Here is a 26,992-nt window from a genome sequence, read left to right on the forward strand (position 1 = left end):
TAGCAAAAATTAAGGAATTGAATGTGCCCAGTATTCCTGCCCCTGCTAAATGTTATAAATGGCAAAAGTATATAAATGCACCTGAAGATCAGCTTGATGAGTGGGTCCAGAATGGAACATTTAGCACATCACTTTCACGTCCCAGTGGGTGGTTTTTGTGGCCTGTAGACACCAATGGGTGCTATACATGTTTTGTAAACTCCACAGGGGGTTTAGAACAAATAGTCCAGACCCTCGCTATGTATCTTCAGAACACTCGGGTATAGTGACAACATATAGTGTAGGGAAATTATGCCAGCAATGGTTGAAAAGTTCCTCACTAGATGCTGTCAAAGAACACCTCACTTTCCTGTATAATGATACAGATTTACAGAATTTCCTGTTAGGCCCCAGAAGACAACGCAGAAAACACTTCTTTTATGCAGTATGAGATTTAGAAACTTTCCCAACAAGAAGCGGCTGCCCAGATAAGGCAAATTGATCAGGAAAATTTACAGAAATCATTAGCCATTGCAGATAATGGGATTAACATCTTGTCTGACTGGATATACACTTTAAACAACATTGTATCCTCTGCAATAGACATAGTACAGAGTGACATGTGATCTTTACACAATGGAGAGCCAAGGTCCGTTATGCAGTTAGGTTGGACAATACAAACACTGAAAGTGAGTTGCATTCCCTGGCAACACGTTAGCGCGAGGGACATATTTTCAACGTTTAATTAATCACGACAACAACAGATAATGGCTAAGAAGGAAGTGACATGTCATGATAAACATCGAGAAATTAGAAAAGTTGACTTTCACTGTGGCTGAAATACCATCTGCTGAGTGGCTAATACACGGGGTTATAAATCTGCCTATTTCAACACTTCAATTCACATCCTGCTTGAAACACATTCCAGTAGGCAGATGTGAAAGGCTGGGAGATAATTACATACATGAGGTGTGGGAGCTTCCCTTTTCGTACAATTGTTTCAGTGGCATGAAAGAGGTCTTTTTTAGCGGTAGTGAATGCAAGACTTCTGTGACCCCTTCGATGGTTGGTAAGCAGCTGTCCTTGCAAGGGGCAAGTAATGCCACAGCAGCGAACTCAGCTTGCTATCTGAAGGGAGTTCAAGTCCACTTGATGAGACCTGTGTTCCAGGTGCTCTTGAATGGCAGCTAAGTGCTCCTAAACAGTGAGAGCTGTTGTGGAATGTGCGCTGGAATAGCTTACGTCGTTTTGGCCTCCCAAATTGTCACATTTCATGTGCACGTGCACTGAAGGTCTGTCTTTCTACCTGGTGCTTACTTTCATTGGATGCTGATCTGTTGATGTTCTCGATGAAGGTTCATTACCAGACATGCGTGTTGAGTGCGCATCTGTTATGGGAAGCCACCTATGAGTTTCCCTTTGTGGACTATGAGACTCTTAACTCAACATTGGGTACAACATAGAATGCTGCTGCCTCAGCGATTTGGATATTTTACCACCTGCTGAAGTGGAACTTTTCCTGGTTTAAATTGTCCCTGACATAACTGGTGATTTTAAAAATGACACTGACTTTTCAATTTGGTTTTATTGGCGCAACTATTGAAGTTTTAAAATTGTCCCTTTTAACTCCTGCTCAAGTGTCTTTTAACTTGTTATGATTAAATTTATGCTTATATGCTTTTATAAATAGGCTTCATTTGGCTTTTATTTTATTTTAGGCTTTAAACCACCTTTGAACTGGCAAGGGGAGGGTGTTGTATAGCTATTTTAGCCATATTTTAGACACATTATTTTAGCAAACTAGGCCTGTCGTTGTGCACTTTAGCCCAGTTACATTTTATTCAGCATCTCTTTATTTTTCTAGCATTAGCCACATTTGCGGTATTGTTTTATTTTTCTCTATCTAGTTGTTTTTTGGCCTAGGAATGCATTACGTACTTAGCAGGACATTTATTTCACTTTGTGCTTTCCTCAATGCTACCATCCGATAGGGTTGCTGGCAAAATTGGTACGATGTGTCTCCAATATTCACAGAAACACATATATTCCTACGTGGGGACCCTTTCTTAGAATGTCAGCTGTTTTATTATAAAAACACTCCTTTGTCCCATACACATTGGGGGGGATTCAATCCAGATGACCACAACCATATGCTGATTGCTGATTGCCTTCGCTACAGCTGCTTGCTTAGACTGCCGAACCTCTGGCCTACATGGGGACGGCGTCTCTCTAGACTACAGTCTTCCTTGCTCAGGTATGGGGGATGATGTCTTCCCAGGGGGGGAAACCTTGTGGGCGGATTAAGCTTATTATGCTGTGGTCTAACATAGCTTAGGTAGGAGAGATAAATATCACTCTTAGTGACAGTATGGGGGGGGGCTGTTTTTGTTTTTCACACTCCTTGTCACCCTTTTGCTTTTAGTGTGTTTTATCATCCTAGCTATTGCAACACATGCCATTTTATCTAAGATGCAGTCACTGATGACAGGTGGGCTGCTCCTACTACATTTTGAGAATATCTGAGGACCTGACTTCAGGCCAAGGGAAAGCATTATGTACTGGTAGTGTACATGACTGACTACAAAAAGGTGGAACTTCCTGCTTTCTTTGCGACTGGAATGTGGAAATACATATCCTGCATATCCACAGAACACATCCAGTCCCTTGCTTGAGAAAACACCTGATATAACGCGAGCACACAACATTTGTGGCTCCTTATCCAAGTATTGATTATAGATACAAAATAGGCCTGAACCTCTTCTTCAGATCGCTCCTTTAAAACATACTCTATCTAGAATAAATGCCTTTCCTGTTGTGGGAAGAGGCACAGTTCGCTAATGTAATAATGAGGCTTTCTTTCCTTCTGCAGAACCACCAAATGTAATCTAGCGAAGATTTTGGTGAAACACATCGATGATATGCCTATAAATGTAACGAGTAGCCATCTATTACACAGACCTCATCCACTTGTTGTTTGTGTTCTTTTGCAACTCTTGTAAGAGCAGTCTTGAAGTGCCTTTCAACATGACTGACAATAGAGTAGGCGGTGGAGGAAGAAGTAATTTTCTGTTGTTTGATGGTGGTCATTCTGCTGTATTAGTGTATTGGCATGCAAAGATTTGTTCTTGAAGCCGCTTTATTAGTGGTAGGAACAGTTTTTATTAAGTTTCATCAGGCATAATGTACAACATGACAGGTTAAACCAAATTACTATGTACAACTCAAACATCTACACATGCAGCATCGTTCTCCAATGACAGAGCAGAACAAATGAAGTGATACAACAGCTCCATCAGGTACACAATTTGCTCCACTGCTGTTCACAGAATGTGTCCATCTCAGCCTTCATCATCTGTGTGAGCAAGACGATAAGTTATTAAGGGCCCCAATATATCCTTTGGCCATGACACTTTAGGTAGTACCTCCGCATAGAGTTCTAATTGCGTCTTACAGTATGATATAGCTTGCAACCAATGGCTCTTCACAGGCTTAGTTCTATAGGCGCTTCGTCATCAATAAGGCTATAGACACAAAACGATGACTAATCGGTTGATACTCTGAATCAGTCCTAACAGGCATACCTCTGAATCACACCATATCTGTTGCAATACCATCTCAGTTATAGCTTCTGTGACTTGTCTCCAAAGCTCAAATACAACCCCACATTGCCAAGCCACATGTAGGAAGTTTGCGTCTTTGCCACTGCATCGTATACAAAGGGCTTCAGCTCGCAGCCCACATCTACGAAGCTTCACAGGGATGTAATACATTTGATAGAGAAACTTAAAGTGTAGAATTCTCAGATTACAATTTGCAGTGAGCGTGTGTAATTGAGCACAACATAGCCCACTCTGCCTTTTCTATATCCCTCCCCATCGCTGCATTCCACTTCCCTCGCCCTCCATCCTATGTCAGTGGTCTGTCTGTGCTGCATTGTATAAGTTGGTAATTAAATGATGTTGTGAAGCACTGTGAGCAACACCTGTAAAGCGGTGAGTCTAGGGGGGGCCTGAGGAAATGATGGATATGACTGGCGCTCAGCCTGAAGTAGGTGAACTGAAAGAGCAAGGCATGCACCTTCTGATAGGCAAGACCTCCAGGTCTACAAATGTACAATTGGGTTACGCATCACCCAGAGTCTTCAACTCAGCGTGATGGAGCAGTTTAAGTGTAGTGTCTGCCTGAGCTGGCATAAACGCAAGGTGGTGGTACAGGGGGAGGGTATAAGGGTAATTTCCCGGGCGAGTTCCCAAGCATGTGCAGCAGATTGTAGTGTGTGGATCTCTGCCCGCGGAATTCCCTCCCATTTATGTGTTAGCACAGTTAGCAGCAGCACAGGATCAGCACTATCATGTTCCACCGCAACATAAGGAATGTATTCATGCTCTGCATACCAATAGTATGCAAAGTGGACCTTTGTGCATAAATAATAAAGATAGGAGTCTGGAGCGTTGAAACCACCCTTGCCATAAGATAGAGTTAAAATGTTCCAACTGATTGTAGGCTGCTTCCCCGCCCACACCAAGGTCAGTATTAGGGATCGAAGTCTTTGAAAGAAATGCATGGGTAGTATTAACGGAACGTTTATGAAGAGATACAAAAATTTTGGTAGGATCACCATTTTCATGATTGCTATCCTGTCTGCTAAGGATAGTGGTAGTCGTTTTCAGCGCAATATTTGATCTTCCAATTTCGACATTGCTGTGCCATAATTATGGCGGTTCACTAGTGCAGGATTTGGAGCCAAATACTGAGGTATTTACCCGGATCTACATCCCACTTTAGTGGGAACTCCATCAAATCTGATTTATATTATCGGATTATCGGGGAGAGGTGTATTGAGGGGTCCCGCACGTACAGCACCATACTGTCAGCATATAAGGAGATGCCTACTGGACGCAGATGCAGTGCCGCGTCAGCGTATCTTTGCCAAATGATACAAACCAGATGCTCTAGTGTGACTGCGAATAACAGGGGTGATAGGGGGCACCCCTGTCGCGTGCCCTGACCACAAGAAATCCATCAATGGTAGGAACATCTTTGACCCTACTACTGCCGCTGATGTTGCTGGTGGTAGGGCCAGACAGGGGACCAGGGCTCAAAAAAGCTACCCGACCACTTGCTATTGCGAGTTTTATTTTATGAGGTCGAGCTATTTTTATATCCTACTCGCCCCTTCTGGTGAGTGTACAAAGAACAGGTGTTCTGTTCAGTCACAAACTGAATTAGCAATTAAGATGCCTTTAAATCTTATTCTTGTCACATTTGCTCCATCTTCAGAGATAGAGGTCGAAAGTCAGTTTGTCTTCTTGCAATGCAAATACTTTTCCTTGTGACTTCAGAGTTCCAGGATTTTGTAAGTTGAACTGTCTGACCTATGTGAAATGAACAACTGTTGGTTTCAGGTTTTTCCTAACACACAACATTTATATAACTAAGTCAACTTTACAAACATTTCAAAATATATTTCAGTAGCTGTGAAAGACCATTTTTTCTGATTCTGAGTGATTAAAAAATATTTTAATAGGATTGAAAAAGTCAGAACACTTTACTTGGTGATGTGCAAATGATAAATATTTTCTGAATCCCAATTTTCACAGATTATTGTTAATATACTATATCGTTTTATCAGTAATGCTGCAAGTTACTGGGAAGGGTTTTGGACATTTCTTGGAAATTTACTGTCTACCACATCATGCAATATATTTATTAAAAGTGAGTGTTTAAACATAATCTGAGAAACACTCCTGCCCTGATGACTAAGCTATTAGTGAACTAAGAGGCAAGTCATGCATGGATCATGTGTACCCTATATGTATGGAGCAAACATTTAGTGTAATTATTTAAACAAAAGAGGATTTATTAACAGCAGAAAATGTGAGAATGAAAGAAAAGGTGACTGTAAAATACAATATTTGCCCATGATCACACCATTTGAGACCTGTTTCCAGGTCAAGTAAATTACAGTTAGGTCGAGTAGATTATTCAAGTGACTTGACCTGCAGTTCTAGTAACATATTATGATTTTTCGAGGCCTGGGAACTGAAACCTCTGATGGAAATAATGTCTGTCCCTTTGACTGTAATGTGACTTTATTTTGTCTTTGGACCAATGGCTTTCATAGACTCACTTTTGTTACTTATTCATAACATTTCTTCCTCCCTGTGATGACTGAAGAGAGAAGAACCTGAGAACAGCAGATTTAGAATCTTCAGCTGAGTGTGCTGCTTGAGAGTGGTAAACCTTATCCAGGGCAGTACCCTTAATGCAAAACGATGACAACTGCCAATTGCAGCTAGCTCTGCAGCATCAAGTGCAGCACTGATCACCTGAGTTGATACTAATCATCCTTCCAAAATTCCTCCACACAACTTCTGCATCTGGTTTCTAGGGAAACTTTCTCAGGCTGTCACATGTCTTTCAGTTGTAGCAGCGGTAGTTGTTTTTAATGCTGTAGCTGCGTTTTCACACATTTGGTGTCCCACTACGTCCATGTGCTTGCTCTCTACTTCAGGGCAAATGATTTTGTGGCTAAAACATGTTGCAGACTTAACCAAGCGACAGTATCAAGAATTTATCTTCAGCAATCTCCAGTTAGCCCAGTACTAGAGTAATGTAAAGGTCTGGATGGAGACATAGATATAGGAGGCTGCCCGGGTTTTTGTGGTCTCTTTCTGACTGGAGACATGAAAATATGTGTTTCAAAACTAACAGAGGTTTTTGAAGAGGATCTAGAAGTGGGAAAGGTACGTTAAAAGGATCTTCAGCTGAAATGCTGAAACGAGAATGTCTTAATGGCTGATGTGAATGATCAGTGAATGGATATAAATTCAGCCTTTTCTTGTGTGAATGCATAAACTGAGATTGTCATGATGGTGATAACCCCAACATCGACGTGTGTGATGACAAATACTGTAATCACACCAACAGACAAGAGGATGCCAAATTCTGAGGAGATGCTGTCGAAGCTGGCGATGACCACTTCAACATTGCTGACTTTTCAAAGCAGTGTAGGTGATGGTGTTTTGGCACCAACATAGATGGGACAGTGAACAGAACAAACACTTTTTCAGAGTATTAGGAAGAAGGAGAGACCCACAAAAATGTAAGGTGAGTCTGAGCCATCCTTTTTTCTACCACAGTATAGGAGCTTCACGAAAAACTAAGCCATGATAAAATGAAAAACAGTGGAGAAAAGACTAAAACATAGGACTGTTGGATGCAAAAACGTTGTATGAAATAAAAAGAAAAAGAAAATATCCTAATAGAAAACTATGAGAAAATAGGGGAAAAACCCCCAGTATTACAGGATCTCCCTCCACATGATCTGTGAAAAGAAATTACTTGGTGAGGTCACCTGCCTGTACAACCATCATTACACTGGAAGCTCCAGGACTCTTAGAGAGGCAGATTTTTTAACTCTTCAGTTTTAAAGCATTTTTCAGGCTGCTCTTTTTCTCATTGCTTCAACAAGTTAGGGAGCACCAATGTTGTAGGTAATACAATGTATTTTTGAGAAAAGTATTTTTTAAACAGACTATTATTTGGAAAATGTTTTCTTGATAGGCGTTAGAGTGTACCCCTCTGTATATGAGCATGCTACACTCTTCCCTCTATCCCTGCATATATATATATATATATATATATATATATATATATATATATATATATATATATATATATTGTATATAATGTGTTAAGGGTGCTTACATGGAAGGTTGAATTACCATGTAGAATATTGTTATTGCTGTTGTGATTTATTGTCATCTCTCAGACATTCATTGACACTCAAAATGAATGTTTACCATACAACAAAGACATAAGGTGTGATTTGCATAAAAGAGTAGGACGATTACAGTATGGAAACCGACAGGGGTACAAAGACATGAAAACAATCAATGTCAAACATTAGATTCTCTTTGGTTAAACCCCAAAATAATCTGGATATCAACAGTTGTTATGAGGCGAGTAAATTATGTATCTATCATATCCAGTAAAAAAGTGTTGAAAAATGTCAAATCTTTCCCATTAATGTGGCACAACATATACAAATTATAATGGCATATTTTACAATCTGAGGCTTGTAATGTGGTTTAATAATGGTTCCATCAAAAGGGCAAGTCGCAAACTAGAATGTATATAAAGGCATTTCCAGATTAGCTATTGACACAATCAAATGCAAAATCTACTTGACAAATTTTGATAAAACTATAAACAGAGCAAGGATAATTTCTATGCTCAACATATTTTATGTTCCCGACTCCCACATATTGAGCTGTCCTAAAACAATCAGCTGTCCAGACCCAAACCTGCCTCATATTATTACTGAACTCTGCAATTTCAAACACACAACCTTAACCAAGTACTAGAGGTTGCAGTAAAATTGAAAAGCTCAAATATTCCTACTAGCTTGTATGCAGACAAATGGATCAGAGTTTTTCCAAACATAGGCACTTCAAGTTACAGAACGTATTAATGCCTCCATACTACAAAGACCTATACTGATATGTTGAAACAAACAATAATCCTTTCCTTGTTAAAAAAAAACACAACCCTTCAGCTGATCCTACCATATTATCAAACCTCAGACCAATCTACATCCTTCCATTCATCAGTAAGATTTTAGAAAAAGAAATCACCAAACAATTGCAGGACCATCTGGATTTTACGAGCCTCATACATGACTACCAATTAGATTTCAGGCCAGGAAGAGGAATAGAATCAGCACTAAAATTATAAGAGAAAACATCCTATCAGCCCTCGACAACAACCAACCAGAAGCATTAATTCTACTTGGCCTCTCAGCCGCCTACGACACAGTGGATGACCGAACCGTGCTTGATCTGCAGAATGAAAGATTGGATAGGTCTGTCCAGCCCTGCCCTAGAATGGGTCAAATCATTTATCGCAGACAGGAAAAAACAAACCAGAATTGGATGATCAGAATCCATTTAAGAATCAGTTGGGGGTTCCTAAAGGTCATCATACTTTTGTTTATGATTTCATGTATAGATGAACCACCATGGCACAAACTGTTGACTCACACCAACTATACTTTCAGTTGTACACAGATGATTTTCTAAATTTCTTCACAATAGATGAAAATTCACATGTTCAAGATAATTTCTCAGCTTGCATGGAATACATTGCATGGTGAAAGAGGGACGCTCCCTTATGCCCCACTCAGGTCCTCATTTTCAATTATGGACCAAAAATATACAGCTCACCACCATTTATCTGGCCAAAGGCATTAGGAAAGATGTCTATCTAGTCACCGGATGTTAGGAATCTGGAAATTACCTTCCATAAAAATGTTTTTTCAATCACAGATTAACTCCATATCCAAGTGTGCCAACTGCTAATTGTCAGTGATGAAGATAATCAGATCTTTCCTCACGTCAACTCATAAAGTTGAACTAACATGAACATTGATCCAACTGCACTCCAGACTATTGAAACAGCATCTAAAAATGTCTACGAAAATTAGTTAGATAAATTGCAAAGGATACAGAACTGAGCAACAATAATATACCTTAACCATAACAAATTATAACTTACCCTGCCTTCTCTGCTGAATCTTCCTGCTGATCCTTCATTAGCTCCCAATCCGACACAAGATCAACTCTATAATTTCATGTATTATGCATAAATCAGAACATCAGAGAGGCTGCAAAGTACCTTTAAACATTGGCTTTTCCATACCATCCAACAAGGAATTTGAGATCATCCATTGTATGTTATCTCAGTCAACATATTCCTTGAAAACTGAAATTTGAAAGAAGTCATTGAAGGTCTGATACCACGTCTCCAAAACACGCTGACCGCCAAGCTAAGAAATCAAAAGAACTTTCATCAATTCAGAAAAGATCTGTAAAACTTCCTAGTCACAGACGCACTTTTTCTTCCCCCCTGTTGAGCCCCCTCATTCCTACTTAAAAACCTGTGTTTGATCTGTTTCTCCATATTTTCTCTAGTCTTCGTGCTTCATAGCATTGATCAAGTTAACAACACCACTCATTACTATATAGTTACAGGCCTATTGTATGTGGGTTTCAGTGAAATGAGCCGATAAACACAAGGTACAAGAAATTTGGTAGCTGTACACACACCATACTTGCAGGTGCGCAAACACACATCATTAATTCAACTTGCCCATATCCAGTGAACTTCAGTATCAGACTGCATTGAAAATAGGTTTGAATCACGTCTGCAAAGCTGTTTCTGGCAACGTGTGCATCGCTGATTCCATGTCAATACAGTTACTAGGAAGTAAAATAAACACAGGCCAGAGAGTATTGCATGGCCTACTTCTTTGCGCAGGTAAGTACCTCAAATGAGGGCTGTGACAAACACATTAATTCATAGAGGCAAGTGTTGACTAGAATGCAGAGCTTGGCAGAGTCTCACAACTGTCTCACTTAAGAGTCCTGCAAAAGTACACATTCAGAGCTTTCAAAAAGGAACTCAAGCTACATTGATTAGGCCAAACCCAAATAGCTAGGTCCTGGACTAAAAGGAACTCATCACATAAGAACCGCAATTTTAACACTGGCTCACAATGGAGAAAAGAGGTTTCTTCAAGATGCTATGAACATCTGACAAAGAAAACAGGTCATAGATAACCAAGAGGTCTGCTTCAGGGTAGGATGTTTCCTTAAATTAGCAGTTTTTAGTCAGAAATCAATGCTTTTATACTTATTGATATGAACATTGGGTCTGCCATTCTATATTTATGTAACACTGAAAGCTGGAATCCACAGTGAAAGACAAAACCAATAGTTTTCACACCAAAACGATCGGAAGTTAAGACTCTGGGCATACTGGATAGATAACAATAGAACAACCCGAGCCTAACTTTGAGACGCTAATATAATTTCTACCCATCGTAAAAGGAACAGAAAACATTTCCCATTGAACCCAGCTCATTTAAAATATGGTTAACTGGTCCAGCAGGCCACCATACATAGATATTCGTGCCAGGGAGGTGGGAATATGTGCCTTCAAAGGAGCTGTTAATGTGTTACAGCCTTTGAAGACAATGATGCTTTTGCTGTGCAGGTGTCATGTTTGATGCACCCGCTGTGTAAAGCTTTTGGTTTTTCAAGAACAAAGTCATAAAGTCGAAGTTTCTCTTTGAAAAACAAAAAATCAATTCGTTTCCTTCCTGCGTGCTGAGGCCATTGGCCATGGTGGTCCCAGGCATAGAAATCTAGTGACTGGTGTCCCTCTTTAATTACATGCTAACATAATAGGCTTCACTGAGCAAACTATCTTCAGGTAAAAATAGCCTCTTACCAATTTACATTTTCTTTGAGTCATCATACCTTGCTTAGAAGTATAGAGTTTTACTTATCAATCCGACAAAAAGTGGATGCCAGTTGAAATTAGAAGACATGAAATGTTAATGGTAAATACACAAAAGTTATAATGAAGAAAGAAAGTGTAAGATGTCCTAAACTATTCCACAAACAACACTACCACGGGTACAAAATCACTACACTACACACTCTGAACGTACCGCTTTTTGAAGAGAGATTTGTCATAAATGGTTCAGTTTAAAGGGGTAAGCAAGTAAGTATGACTAGCTCATGAAAGTGACTCTCAAGACTGCCAGGTCAAACCACGTTTCAATCTTGGAACACAGTGACCACAGCATTAAGCATGTTTGATTTCACTGACTGTTTCAGTTGCCTTTTCACTTTTGTTTTTTAAGTTTCTCAGTTGCAGCACCAACATTTTGGAAAGTTCATTCAACTTTAATTAAAGATGTAGCTTTTGCCTTTCCTCTTCTTCAGCAAATGCTTCTTGATGTTGTCAGGTAAGCCCTGTATCCCATAACGGCAGAATTGTGTGAGGTACTTTCCATTGGGCTCCTAATTTCTTCTGATTGCTTTTATTGATTAATTATTGTGCCTGGAGATATTGAGCCTCACTTTACATTCAAAATGCTACTTTTACCAAAGGCTCTTATGTTATTCCAAAGCTGCTCTTTGCTAGCTAGGCAGTTTTAATATTTATTTTATTTTAAAGCAACGTTCTTCGCAGTTTTTTTTGGCTAAAATGTAAGTCCTTTTGTCTCTTTTAGAAAATCATTTCGCTCTTAATTTCACAGCTCTTTTATGTTGCATTCACCCCACTCCCATTTCCACTGCCCTTGACATGAATTAGGCCGGGTTTTTTCCCATGTGCATCCGCTGGTGTTTGATGAGGTGTGATATCTGTCTGAAATTCTTTCCACATTGAAGACAGTTATAGGGTTTCTCCCCGGTGTGTATCCGTTGATGTGTCACCAATGCATCCGACCGTCTGAAGCTCTTGCCACATTTATTGCATATGTACTGTCTCTCTCCAGTATGAATCCGCTGGTGTGTGACCAGTGCATCGGATCGTCTGAAACTTTTTCCACATTTATTACATACGAACTGCTTTTCGTTAGTATGTATTCGCTGATGCCTCATTAACATCTGCAATTTACTGAAGCTCTTACCACATTCACTACAAATATAGAGTCTTTCCTCAGAGTTGTTTCCATGATGATTGTTTAGATTTGATGACTGGAAAAATAGGTTCCCACATTGACTACATGTGTTCAGTTGCTCTCCATTGTTTATTCGCTGATTTCCACTTGCTTGTGTTGACTGATCAAAACAAGTGCCACACTGACTACAAATGCAACGCTCCAATCCAGAGTCAGCTTTCTGTTGCTGGCTTGGGACAGCTGATTCACTGTAATTCTTTCCGCACTCAAGTGAGGTTTGCAGTTTCAGACCTTTGTGGCTTCTCTGATCGCTGTCATCTGTTGGTGGCTGACTGAAGCTGCTGCCATACTCTGTGCATGCGTAGGCCTTTCCTTCTGGAAGCATTCTGGTCTGAATATTACAATCTAATTTCTGATTGCAGCCAAATTCACTGTAACTGTACGCTCCATCCCAGCTGTTTGCTTGTTGTTGTTCAATTGAGTTTTCAGATTTACCTACACCTTAGACAAAGACAAACAAGAAAGGCTTAAAGAATTCCGTGGACGTAACAACCCAAATTTCAAAAGCAGGTACATTTAGATGCAGATACATTCTGTTTCCATATTTACTACAGAACAATAAGTAGAAGACAAATTGACACATTGCCACATGAAAACAAGAGTTCTTGTTTCAAAAAAGGTATTTGCAAGTCATTTCACTGGCTCCTTTATCTTTTAAATACTGCCAACATGTTTCCACATTTTCTTTTTATAAAATGTGTAATAATAATAATAACAAAAACAATATTAATTCTTCTGTATGTGCATCGTTTTCATAGTGCATTTCTCCATAATTAATTTCAAACAATTAAAAAATACCTTTACACACATTCATTAATCACTAGTTCTGATAAAAAAAAAATTTATCATAAAAATGAAATAAAACCATTCAACACAAAAAGTAAACAAGCATTAGCAAAGCAACAAGGTAACCATCATATATTGCTTTTTCTTACTACAAAAGAAAAAGCATTACAAGATGGCCGTCGCACATGCACACACAACACTAGGACAGAGATGGTTAATGAGAAAAGGAATAAGCTTCCAGGATACAAGGGCCCAATCTCAGTTTATATATGGAACACAATCTGTTGCCTACAAACACCTGTAGACGACTTTAGACAACACCTAATAAAACTGCCCATAAAAAGGACCCAAAAAATAACAATCAATTACTATTTTTTTTTTATTTGCCCCTTTTCAGGTAGTAGCTATAGGCCTATTTCACCTCAATGGAATGCTTATGATCCACCTGCCTCTAAATGAGGCAGGCGGACCTGCCCCCCCATTCCCACACTCTAAATCAGGCACGCCCATAGCCTGAACACTGACTGGTGTGTACAGAGCAGGTAGGAGGCTTTGTGAAGTGCAAGGCACCTTCAGCTGTGGTCTGACAGACTGGCCAGAGAGCTGTAAGCTTGGTGGGTAGAGGTTGGTGATCCCTCCTATCAGTCACCTGCTATGTGTGAATAGCAGCCTCAAATGTGAATTTCTACCTTCTGTTTTGGCCCCCTTTCCTCCACTCATGCCCTCAGCCATTGGGATTAAGCTGTAAGCCAGCAAAGGCTGTCACTGATATGCGTTCCTATGGTCCATGAAGAATCATTACTATAGTTCTGGCTTACACAGTAGTGGAGAGGCGGGTAGTCTAGATTTTGAGTTAGAGCATCAACCCTATATATAGACCCTAGCACTGTGTGTATGGACTCTTTCAATCACCACTGACACGGAAGTTGGTAGTAATCACTGATTTAAGCTCTCAGTCTAAAATAAGCAGGTACGATAAGCGTGTTTTAAGATTCAAATCTATTATATTATTTCAGTGCAAAATGATACAAGAAGGCAGGTGGTGTAAGACCCCTTTCCTTCTGTTCTACATAGAAATAGAACAAATAAAAACAATCAGAACAAAGCCCCAACTGCCCTCCACATATAGCCCCCCCTGTACTCACTTCAGAATAATGCGCTTAACCGTCATGCAACCCTCTGTGTCACATGCCCTATTGTCTTCCTTCCCCAGGGGTGTTCCTTCCCCGGACTCCATCAGCCGCAGCCAGCATAGGTACTTAAAGCATGTAAATTCGTAGAATTCAGCAGAGAGCAATATGAAGTATGGTAGCCACACCTCTCTATAGGCTGCTTGCTGATGAGTCATCGCGATGGTCAGGCATTCCATACCCGGAATGCCTATATTCTATGGAGCCATTAGGTATGTGTCCAGAGTTTCTCTGTATCCCATAGCGAGAGAATTATGTTACGCCGGTTGCAGTGCCAAACCAATGTGTGGGCCCCCTGCCAGATTTGAGGGAACGGTCGAGGGGTTGGGAAGCCTCAAGATAATGTACACTGGGAAGTGTGGTAGCTGAGCGTCAAAGTACTTGTCAATGTCTGTCAGGACAGTATCCAAGTACTGGATGATTTGTGGACAAGCCCAAAGGAGGTGGGCCAAGGTCCATGGTGTGCCACAGTCCCTCCAGAAGTCGTCACAACATCAGAGGGCCCCCCTGTGTAGTCTAGCAGGAGTTATAGGAGGATACAGAAGGATACTAGCACATGGCAATTTGAGTAGCAGTTTCTATGCTTGCTGTGTTGCGTGCAGTATGATGTGCCCTATAATAGATGTGCCCCTAATCCTTATGTGGCAGGGTTCGCCTGAACTCAAGCTCCCACTATTTCTTGCCTAACATTTTCTCCTCTGAGTGAGGTTGCATCAAGATGCCATATAATTCAGTGGTAATGCGTCACTCACTTTCCTTAGACAGTAGCTATTTTTCAAAAGGTGTGAGCACCCACTGTGCCCCCTCAACCCTGAGACGTCTGGATGGGTGACCCAGTGGCAGATCTGCAGGTACTGCAGACTTTCTGCCTCTGGGTAGCCGTAGTCAAATTTTAGCTGTTTGAAGGATACAAGTCCTTCAGAATCAAACATGTGACCGAAAGATCTAAAGCAGGCCACTTGTCAAGCTGCAAAAGCTGTAGGGTGAAGGCCAGGACTAAACTCTGACTTTCCTACGATAGGCATCAACAGTAAAGGGAACGAGATAAAAGCCTTCTGAGTAGAGTCTTAGGGCCTGATTTAGGTGTTGGCAGAGGGGAATACTCCATCACAAACTTGACGAATATCCTGTTAACGGCACTGCGATATCCATAAGATATAATAGTTGATAATACAGCAGACTGGATATCTGTCACATTTGTGAGCGAGTATTCCCCTTCCCTGACATCTAAATCCATCCCTCAGTCCCAAACCCCTAGGGAGGCTCTAGCAACAGGAGAGGAGTACAGTCCACAGGCTCTCTGATTCTTTCTTATGCAAGGGATTTTCCAAAGATGTTTTCCCACTATCGCCAGATTCTTAAAGCACCAATGCTTCTCAGACTCCTTATTGCTCCACTCCACCAGGAAGTGCAGTTGCATGGTCTAGTAGTAGAATAGAAAGCTAGCCAACCCCAAACCCCCATCCGAGGCCGGGAGTGGGGTTTGGGGTTCATACGTGCCCTTCATCCTTCACACACAAAGCAGTTGATATCAGCCTAGAGAAATTGAAACATGTATGCCCGGGGTTCAAAGGGAGGGCCTGAAAAAGGAATATAACCCTCAGTAGCATGGTCATTTTCAAGGCCACCACACTCCTAAACCATAAAAGGTGCTAGATCCTCCACTGGAGGAGGTTTGCACAGACATGTCGGAGCAAGGTATAGTAATTGTTGGACCCTGTCTCTTCTATAGTTGGGGCAATTTATACTCTAAGATTTGTCACCAAGGAGTCCGCAGACACTAATAGATAGCGGGCAACTAGCTGTTACTGTTTCGGAGGTGTGACTGGGAGGTGGAGGGCATGTGACTTCTGGAGGTTGAGGTAGAAGCCTGAGGCTTTTGAAACTGTCCCAGTTCATCAAGGAAGGCTGATAGGGCCCTCAAGGGGTCTTTGATTGCCACTATACCATAATCTGAGTAATCGCTGATGGTGTGCTCCTCACGCCAAACCTCACTCCAGAAATATGCAGATCGTCTCTAACCTGCTGCACCATATAGAGAGCAAATACCAGAGGAGAAAGCAGACAGCCCTGTTGCGTTCCTCTGCCAATGAGGAAAGAGGTCAATAGCACCACTTTAACACATACCGCTGCATGAACCTCGCTAAAGCTGCTAAAGATCCAGACACAAAAAATAATCACTGATGCCAAAATACATCAGTGTCACATCCAGATATGGCCAATGCACCCGATCAAGCACCTGGTCAGCGCTGATGGAAAGAGACATTTTTTCCTGTCAAGAGTGTTTGGCTTTATCCACTAGATGGAGGATTTGCTTGGTATTATCCCCATCCTGGCAATGGGGGATGAACCCCGACTTATTGAGATCTATCAGGCCCAGCATAAGGGACCCTAAACGAGCCACAAGGATGCTGATGAAAGGTTTGGTATCCATGTTTATGGCCGAAATGCACCACATTGCCATTTATCCTTCCCAAGTTTGGGTATGACGATAATTGGTGCCTCCAGCACGGTGCAAAGGAGGGGCACATATTCACTAGCGAGTTAAAGGGCCTAGTAAGGATGGGGGTGAGCAATGGGCAGAAAGTTTTACAAAAAAAAGACAGAGAAGCCACCAGGGCCCAGGGATTTTAGTGTTTTTGCCGTGCAGTGGTCGCAATTACTTCCTCTATGTGGATGGTCTGATTCAGAAAGTCAGCTTGCTGGGGTGTCAGTTGGGACGTGCATGCGCCCTGCAGATAGGCCTGTGTGTCTGCTGGCTGCAAGTCCTGTGCCTCATAGAGAGAAGCATTGCAAATCCCTAAAAGTGGCTGCTATTGCTAAGTTCTCTGTGACTGCACTGCCATTCGGCTTAAGGAGGGCCTCTACCCCCTCAACCTGGCACTTTGCCCGCAGCTTGTCAGCCAAAGATCTGCCGCATTTGTCGCCCCTACGTTAAAGAAGTGTTGCAAGCGAAGCATTGCATATTCCGCCCTATCTAGGTCTAAACTACAGAGCTGTGCCCTCGCAGTCTGCAGCTGCAGCCAGATCCTTGGAGCCCTTATCCTCTTATGGATGTCCTCCAATTATCCTACCTTCCCCTCCGTCTCCCCCTTTTTCCTTACAAAGCTTATTTTCAGCTGCAAAGATTGCAATAAGCTCTCCCCGGACGACTGCCTTATAAGCTAGCTATGGCAGTATCATCAATATCATTAACTGTTAGGAAGTCAGTAATCGTCTGTGTGATATGGTATACTGTCTGGACAATGAAGCAAACTTTGTCGTACCCGCCAAGAACAGCTACTCCGATGAACAGGGGTCAACCGAAGCACAAGGGGTAAGGGGGCATGATCGGATAGGGTCCTAGGTTTGACCTCTATTGGTTTGATCTGCGTCTGCATGCCCCACGTGCCAGAAAATAATCAAAGCAAGCATATGTCATAGGCATGGGAGCAAAAGGTGTAGTGCCTAGTGCAGTGATGTGCCAGTTGCCACTGATTGCACAATCCTACTTCCTGCAGCCGGACTGCCACCTCATGCAAGAGTGCTCCAGCTTGGCCATAACTCTGTCCTGACCTAGCAGGGGCATCACACATCAGTAGACTGAGTTCCCCTTCTATCAAGACCATCCACTCTAGGAATTCCATAAGTCAGTTAAGGCCTGCATTAAAAATTGCTCCTGATTACCATTAGGAGCATATACGGAGGCAAGGGTAAAGGCCAAGTCACCTAGTTGGACTTGATACGCTAAGAGTTGTCCTAAAAATTCAGCAACTTTGCACTCCACCGTCTCTTTGAAGGAGCGGGAGATGAGTATGGCAACACCTCCTTTCTTTGTAAGGTTGGAGGAAAAATACTTGTATGGGAAATGTTGTGATTTCAGTCTATGCCAGTCACCTGGGGCTAAGTGAGTCTCTTGCAATAAGCAAACATCCACTCCAGTGTGTTCTAGACAGGACAGAATCACTTTACATTTGACTGGGCTATTAAGCCATTTCACATTAAGGGTAATAATCTTCAACTCATTGAAGTAGCATAGCATTGGTAGCATAGACGGTACCAGGTACTAGAACTGTGCAGTGCTAGCAGACCGGTCATGAGAGTGGGCCCTGTGCACACTTGTGAGTCCCTACAATGGAGTGAGTACACAACAACGTAAACCCCAACCATAAATTAAAATAAAACATAAGCAAGTGAGTCCACTGGTTATCAGGTGGTACCCAAGGAAGTCCCTACAGTTGCTCCCCGGTAGGCACCAGGCAAGTCTGCTTTCTATGGTGTGCAGCAGGGGTTGTCCCACCCTAAGAGCTTAACTAACTTGGGAGGGAGTCCATGGCAGCTACAGGACTAGGACAGATCTTAGTTTGGCTCTTCTCTGTCTGGGTCACTAGAAAGCCTGTCAATGACTTCTTGCTGCTCTAGGGCGATGGCTTCGGGGTCTAGCTGTAAGCCTTTGGGCTGTACTGGAACTCTCCTCCACTTGTAGCTATGCCTCTCCTTGTTATTGCAGGCCCTGCATGGCACACACCACTCCACCATATCAGGTATATTTAGCAGTCAACAGGCCTCTGTCAGGTCTTTACATTGGATGTCTTCCCAGCAAAAAATGAGGTGGCATGGGTGGCCCTAACTGTAGGGATCCCCTTGCTCCTGAGAAATGTTGTGACCATTTGGAAGGCCCTGCGTTTCTTGAGAGTTAGTGTGGACAAGCCCTGATAAAGAGCTAGTTTGAGGCAGTGGAAAAATACAGATGGGGGATCCCTCCGCCTGTGCAGGATAGTCTCTTTCAAAAGGATGTCAGACGGTCAGCCTCCTTCGACCCTCGTGAGGCCCACTCTGTGAACCCAGCCTCGTTGCACATCAGGCTCTGACTGCGAGTCCAGTATCTGGTGGAAGAGGGCCTTTATATAGTCTGATATGTCTGTGGCCTCAGCCCCAGTCCGCACACGAGCATGTGAGCAGTTCTCAAGGTCTTCTAGATGGGCCTGTAGTGCCATATGTTGTTCTTGCAGTTGCACGACTTCTTGCCGCTGGTGTTCAATCTTCTCACCCCATCCGATTTCATTGTTCTTGAGCATGAACACCCTGCTGCCCATCTCTGCCAGCTCCCTGAACTCTCTGAAGTCCATCGCCAGTTCACGTTCCACTGCTTGGATAGCCTCGTGCTGGGAGGCGAAGAGCGCCTCTATAAAAGACCTCTTCAACAGGCTACCTCTTCACTCCCCTCCGCTGTGGGCACCAATCGTTGTCACTGATGGCCTTCCTCTGTCATGGTCCCTGCAGATTGTGTAAGCATGTCTTTTAGTGAGCATTCCTTATTTCCCCTTGCTGAAGCCATGATACAACTTAATTTGCAGTCTGATGACTCCTCACAGAGCTGTCTATTCTACAGGGCCCCCCATGGCACCATCCACTTGGGGACCAGGCGCATGTGTCCGGGTGTTTCAATAACATGTTGCAGAGCAGTCACCTGCACTCACCCTGAGAAGCCACCACTGTCCTTGAACCTGGGAATGAGGAGTCTCGCTATGACCAGCTAATGATCTGCCAGGGACCTGGACCTCTGTGGTCTCCATACTATGTGGCACGTAGTGCTGGGGGTCCCAGCTAACTCAGCTCTCACAAGGCGTTATCTAGGCCAGGCCAGGCCTGTTGCGCTGTTTTTCAAGGACTCCCTCAGGAGCTGAGTCTCCAGATCTAGGACACCACTCCCTAGCCAGGTCTTAGACAGGGCTGTCTCCTCTGGCGCTCCCAACCCCACCAGGAGGGTCCACAGCATCCAGGGATCCTTCTCCCCTCATGAGGTGACTGCAGACTGTTTCTCGCTGCCGACGTAGACTCACTGCTAGGCTGCCATCATCTTTGGCAGTGCAGTCACAGCTACTAAGGAGTCAGTGTGGCAACAATAGGGTGATACTCCTGCCTCTAATGGTGCAGGCGGCTTCCTGGTCGGGGTCCGGTCTCAGGAGTCCCTTTTCTGGGTCCTGGGCGCCAAAGTAGTGGGTTCCTGTGAAGGCGGTCAGAAGAGGAGTGGAGATTGAAGTCCTACCTGGCCGCCATCTTGACCACACCTTGGGCAGTGTGTTTTAGATGTGCTTGACTGTGCAGCTGTCTGGAAGACATATTGTTTCCAAACCCTAAAAGTATACATAGAGTCAGCTTTGACTCTTTCCATAAAAGTATTATTTTCTAACCTCATGCTAATAACTGTTTGATGCATCGTTTCATCTTCTTCAGAGAGTAAAGCAAGCAAGTATGAGGGAACTATTTTACATCTGAAAATTCTTCCCAATCATCACAGATACAATTCTTTATCTCCTACATACATTTTCAGCAAAAAGCAATACTTTTTTTCTTTACTGTATTAGGCTTTTAAAAATGTTTTTGTAAGGGCTCAAGTCTGAGCCGTTACCATCAACACCTTTGTTATCACCACCATTAAAGATCATAGCAAAACCAGCGCAACAAACTACACCACCACTAGCATTATCACCAGCACTGCAGTAATAACTGTATTTGTACATGCCAGAGTTTGCACGCTTTACTGCATGAAAGCCGGACTTACTAGCTTTGCCTATTGCTTATTTTCTTCACCCTGTCTACCTCTGTGATCACTGGTAACATTTTCAGAGGGCAATTGAAGGTAGAATGCGTGTGGAAAAGGGGACACCTAATTCTAGCTATGGGTGCCTCTTGCCAGACCCATAGGGGATAATCTGGGCTCTGTGTACACAAAGAGAAAGAGAAGGCAACAGAGAAATTCAAGAGCACCCTCTCCTGATTAATCCCAGACTGTGTAAGGTGCTCCAATAGATCCCAAATCCTACTGCTTTTCCTCCAGCTTTTACCATCTCACTAGCTTCCTTGATTGCGGAACAGCTAGTGAAACCCGCAGTGAAACCTGCATCATACCCCAATATGTCTCATTCACCCCAATTGCAGGGGGTAGCAAGGAGGAAGAAGTGAATGAAGATCCTAGCAGCACAAATCTTAACTGCATATAAGGATAAGCTGATAGTGAAATATGTGAACAAAACAACTGAGATGCCGCTACAAATGGCGCATGCTGCCTCAAACATTGCTATTCTAGCTTTTGTTAATACTTTGACTTCATAGACCAGTGCCTCCTCCAAGACTTCCACAGCCTGGTTGGGGGCAGTGGGAGGAGTTTAACTTCAGTTAGCGTGAAATTATGGAAAAGCAGCTTCATGTATTTCTAACAACAGCATGGAAATATAGGGTCAGCCAGAAAGCAATGTTCCTTAAACTGCCCATTTCATGAAGAAATATTTTGGTCCATAGCTAAGTGAGCTTGTGAGTCAAGCTGCTCTGTATATTATGATGGAAATTCTGCTTCAGTCCAAACGTGTCTCAGCAATGGAAGCAGGTTTCTGCATATTTCAGTTCCTCAGATTCAGTATTTTAACAAAGCGAGGATCTCTTTCAGAGGAAGGTGCAGGTCATATTGTATTATAGCATACCAAGATGTCACTTTCTAGTTAGCAACCTTACTATAACTTTTCAGATATGGGGGTAGAAGAGGAATGAAGGCTTGTTATCCTCCTACTCGATCACTTGCTAGCCGGGAGACACACTGAACACTTCACTATGTGGCAAAGCAAGACATTTCTGGGTGTTGAACACTGTAAAGCCTGGCTACCGTAGCAAATATTCACAGATGCCCCTGGACTCTGAAGTAATCAAAATCACTTAGCCCACATTGTTGCTCAAATGTGACTTTACCCTGGAAAAAAAGGAAAGACAAGGCGTTTGGCAAAACAGAAATAGTTTGTTTAATTAAACATTACGGCTGGGAGAACAGTTACAGAACCGGTGTCTGGGGACTGTCTCAAGGTACAGTTGACCTGAGCAGTGTTTTATACATTTCTCTGAGTACAATAAAACAATGACAACATTCCTTTTTAGGGTAAAGAATGTGAACAGTTGTCTTGGAGTCATAAATAAAGTCCTGATAACAAATGCAGGTAGGCCTCACCTTGCGTGGACACAATAAGGACCAGTGGATAACGTGTCCAGATGTCCCGTCTGAGGGGTGCGTGGTCGCGGTGTGTTACTGTGCATGCTGTGTTCTGATTGGATGAGTGTTCCTAACTGCATATGCCATTTAACTTTATGGTCTATGGGAACAGGTGCACCCCTCCGCCCATGTGTGCTTTATTGGGCCAATCTCATGGACCAGTATGGTGTTGCTGTGCCTATCTGTGGGACCGATCTTGAGTTTCCTGTTTGTGCCTTTGTTTGCTAGCTATGTGCTGCTCCACTTCTGGAAGTATTTCTCTCCACTTTCTAGGTCCCATAGCTTCATGGGCCTTTTGACACATCATTGATCTCAAGTTAATCATCCAGTTTGTAAGGTGTTACCTTTCAGAATGAAGATGCGTCAGAAGCTATTTCTTAAGCTCTCGCACCTGTGGGACTAGAAGATGTATATTGCCACATATTGATTGTACATGTCCAGAAATCTTTTTTTCTGTCTGCCCTGCCAGAGACCATTTACAGTTTGAGACTCTCTCTCCTTCGGCTTGGAGTCAGTGGTAAGGGTTCTCACAGAGGTTCTAACCCCTCTGGTGGGTTTCTGACACAGCTAAGCAGTGCTTCTCCACCAATACCTGTGTGACAGGCTGGTGAGAAAAGGTCAACAGGCTGTCACTGCAGAACACAGACAAAGGCCTTCATTATGACACTGGTGTTAAATCCCGCTTACAGCCACGCTGATGGCCAACTTACCGCCGCAGTGGTGGATATCCATTCACCATATTATGACACACATGCACCAATCTGACAGAATTTAGCCACATACAGAAATCCGCCAGACCAAAGATCAGCGATAAAATGGCGGTCCCAAAACCCATACCGTTATGCCAACAAAACAATGCCCACCACATTATGACCCACGAATCACCACGACCGACATTCAACGGCGGTAAACCAATGGGGGTACATACCCCCGCGCTCAGAATGGACACCCATATACAAAACAACACCACATTGGCCAATACTAAAGAAACACACCTGACAACCATACACACACCACACCCACTCACCCGCAGCACTATAAAACACCTACCCACAATACCCACAACCCTTTACAAACAACAATTACTGCCAGGAGACTGAGAAGAAGAGCACAGAGACAACTAGACACAAACACCACATACACCCATACACCCCTCACGCACTCCACATCACACACCCCACCACATCACCCAACACACCCTCACCAACACACATCATACAACACCCATGGCACCACAAAGGCACGCCCGTTTCACTGAGGAGGAGTTAAGGGTCATGGTGGAGGAAATTGTCAGGGTAGAGCCACAGCTCTTTGGAGCACAGGTACAGCAGATATCTATAGCAAGGAAGATGGAGATATGGCAGAGAATCATGGACAGGATCAACGCCATGGGACAGCATCCAAGAACAAAGGACGTGATCAGGAAGAGGTGGAATGACCTACAGGGGAAGGTACGTTCCATAGCAGTAAGACACCAGCTTGCCATACAGAGGACTGGCGGTGGACCCCCACCTCCTCCCCCATAGCTCACATCATGGGAGGAGCAGGGACTGGCAATACTTAATCCTGAGGGACTCGCTGGAGTTGCCAGAGGACTGGACACTGGTAAGTCAACATTTACTACTTATCACCCCCATACCTGCATGCAATCACACCCCCTCACCCTCACTCCCAACACTCCACACCATCCCACATACTGCACCTACACATATGACTAACAACAATGCCAAGCCCTGCATGCTATACCAATGGATAGACAACCATCCCAGCCTTGCATGGACACCCATCACTAAAGCATGCACAGCATAGGGAAACTAACAATCCCACAATACATCACCATACACAAGCAAAAGCTGGCAGGGCAACACAAACCATAGATGTCATACACTTGAAGCATAATACATCATTTACATCCCCGCAGGTACCCCAGCCAATGTCAGTGGAGAGGAGGTGCCACCACTATCCCGTCCCCCAACAGAAGAGGTCCCCAGTGATGACAGTAACTGTGGACTTCTGGATCTGCAGGACCTACCTGGTCCATCAGGGACCACTGACCAGCCAGTCACCCAAGCCCACTCACAGATGACCACAGAGCCTCTCCCATCAGGAACCAATACCATAGCACCCACCCAGCGTACCCCCACCTCTGTCCCCAGGACAAGTCAATCAGCAGTGTTTCCACCTGTACAGGGACCCCAGGCCACACCTCGCCCCCAAGACAATCAGTGACCTGGGGTCGGTGGCAGTGGGCACACCATTCAGGGGACAGGGACACTGGGAGGACTGCTGTGTGCCAGGGGGAGGACAAGACCAGGGAACTGACTCTCTAGGATGCACTCTCAGAGATCCTGGGAGCCTACCAACATTCCCAGGACACAATGGGCCAGATCCTTGACAACGTGCAGGAGAACAGATGGATGCAGGCGGGACAGTATAAGGGGATCAGGGAGGACTTGCAGGCCATTTACACCACCCTGATCTCCAATGCAGGGGTGCTGGCCAACATGGCCAATATAATGAGGGAGGGAGTGCCACACCAGCGGGCCCCTACCACTAGCCAGTCAACTGAACAGCCCTCCACCTCCGCTAGTGGCCAGAAGGGCCCAACCACAGGACCCACAGGCCCACCAGTTTCCCTCCCCTGCAGAAGGTGAACCACCCTGCAAATGTTCCCTGCTTCCGGAGTTCTGCACCCCCTCCCCCCAACCAGGGAGAGTACCCCTAGAAGTTACACCGGGGGAATGACCGGGCCACAGTTTAACCCTGAACCTGATCATCCAGCCTAGGGTATGTACCCTTAGACTGGACCACTGCCTTGCAACCCAGGACTTCCTGGGGAGTATTCCTTCCCCCCCAGGGAAACACCTTCTGCAGGTGTTATGCAAGAGCCTGTCTGGCGCTGGTCGCCTGACCTCTGCCCATCTGGCAGTGCATGAAGCCCCCCTGACCAGAAATGGTTTCACCTGGGTCATTCCCAGGGTGTTCTAACCTCAGGGCAGACCCTTGACACTCCAGGTTCTACACTGGGGACTCCCTCCCCTCTTACTCCTCTGTTTGGCCTCCCACACCCTCCCACCAAGAAGAGTACTGCCAGACACCAGGACTGGCGGGATGCTGGTGACAGCCGCCCCCAAGTCTTCCTAACACTACGGGGTCCCCCTCCGCAGCTGGCCTCTCAATACAGGCTAGGCTCTCCCCGGTGATCTCTCATGGAACCCCCCGCAGGCTACGGGACTGAGTATCGGGCAACCTGTGCCTCTGCCCACCCCCACTCCCTCTCTCCTGAGACAGGACATGGGACCCCTCACCCATCCCACTACACTGGGTCACTGCAAACCTTACCCACCTCTCTTGGTTGGGGAAAGCCTGAGCCACTCCCTTCAAGAGAAGGACCAAATACCACTTCAGACTCTGTAGTACTCAGCCAGACGTCTGCCTCGATGCAGGTTCCTTGGGGTCTAAGAGCCCACACTCCACCTGGTGTTGGCGTAACTCTGGAAAACAAGGACTGAACATATGCTCTCTAGCAATCACATCACACAGCCTCTCACATGTTAATCAAACTACCCTCCACCTCACCAAGCAGTGCCTTGAAAAAGTACCCCACTCCACCCTCCAGAGACTGGCGAGACAGAATCTGATTGTCCCTGACACTCAACCCACGCTCTTCTGGGGTGTCTCCATACTTTACTACCAGGACTTCTACCAGGAGGGAACCTCTCTCCCTGTCACCCTCACAAAGAGCCAGTAGAGTGTCCCTCCGACCACTAGGAATATGACTTCCCATGCCAGTTCCCTAATCCACCTCAGGGACCCTGCGCACCACTGGATCTGCCTCAGAAAACTGAACCTCCTGGTGTATGTCATCTCCCTCCTTCAAGTTGGGCACCAAGTCTCTGGGCATGTGCACTTCACCCTCATTACTGGATGCAACACTTTCACTGCCACCATCTGAACTGGACTCACCCTTCATGGCTTCCACCTTCAGCTCAGTTTATGAGCTGCAAACATTTATTTTCTTTGGCTAAGGCTTTCTCATCCTCAGCTCCCTTAAGCTCCTCATCTAGCTCTCTCAGCCTCTGCTCATGTGCTAGAAGTGCCATTTTTAAACAGACAATCTAAAAAACAACTTTACCAAAAGATGTATTTTTAAGGTGTGATTTCAGAGACCCCCAAACTCCATATCGCTATCTGCTCCCAATAGGAAACTCACTTAAAAGATATTTAAAGGCAATCCCCATGTTAACCTATGGGAGAGATAGGCCTTGCAAAAGTGAAACTCGAACTTGGAAGTATTTCACTATCAGGACTTGTAAAACACACCAGTACTTGTCCTACCTTTTAAATACACTGCATCCTGTCCACGAGGCTCCTTAGGGCCTACTTTAGGGGTGACTTACATGTAGTAAAAGGGGTGGCTTGGGTCTGGCAAGTGGGTACACTTGCCAGGTCGAATTGGTAGTGCAAAACTGCACACACAGA

The 26,992-nt window shown here is 44.1% G+C and overlaps 1 protein-coding gene across 1 annotated transcript in view; it reads right to left on the bottom strand.

The window, feature by feature from the left end:
• Nucleotides 1-7,597: 7,597 nt before the first annotated feature.
• The window catches only part of LOC138296102 (zinc finger protein 3 homolog), a 1,150,345-nt gene continuing 1,130,950 nt past the window's right edge, over nt 7,598-26,992 (bottom strand). Inside the window, exon 10 of the mRNA XM_069234957.1 lies at nt 7,598-12,958. Coding sequence (XP_069091058.1) covers nt 12,144-12,958 — 815 coding nt within the window. The 3' untranslated portion in view covers nt 7,598-12,143. The remainder of the gene's footprint in view (nt 12,959-26,992) is intronic.

The sequence above is a fragment of the Pleurodeles waltl genome, chromosome 5, assembly GCF_031143425.1.
Source record: "Pleurodeles waltl isolate 20211129_DDA chromosome 5, aPleWal1.hap1.20221129, whole genome shotgun sequence".
Taxonomy (NCBI): Eukaryota; Metazoa; Chordata; class Amphibia; order Caudata; family Salamandridae; genus Pleurodeles; species Pleurodeles waltl.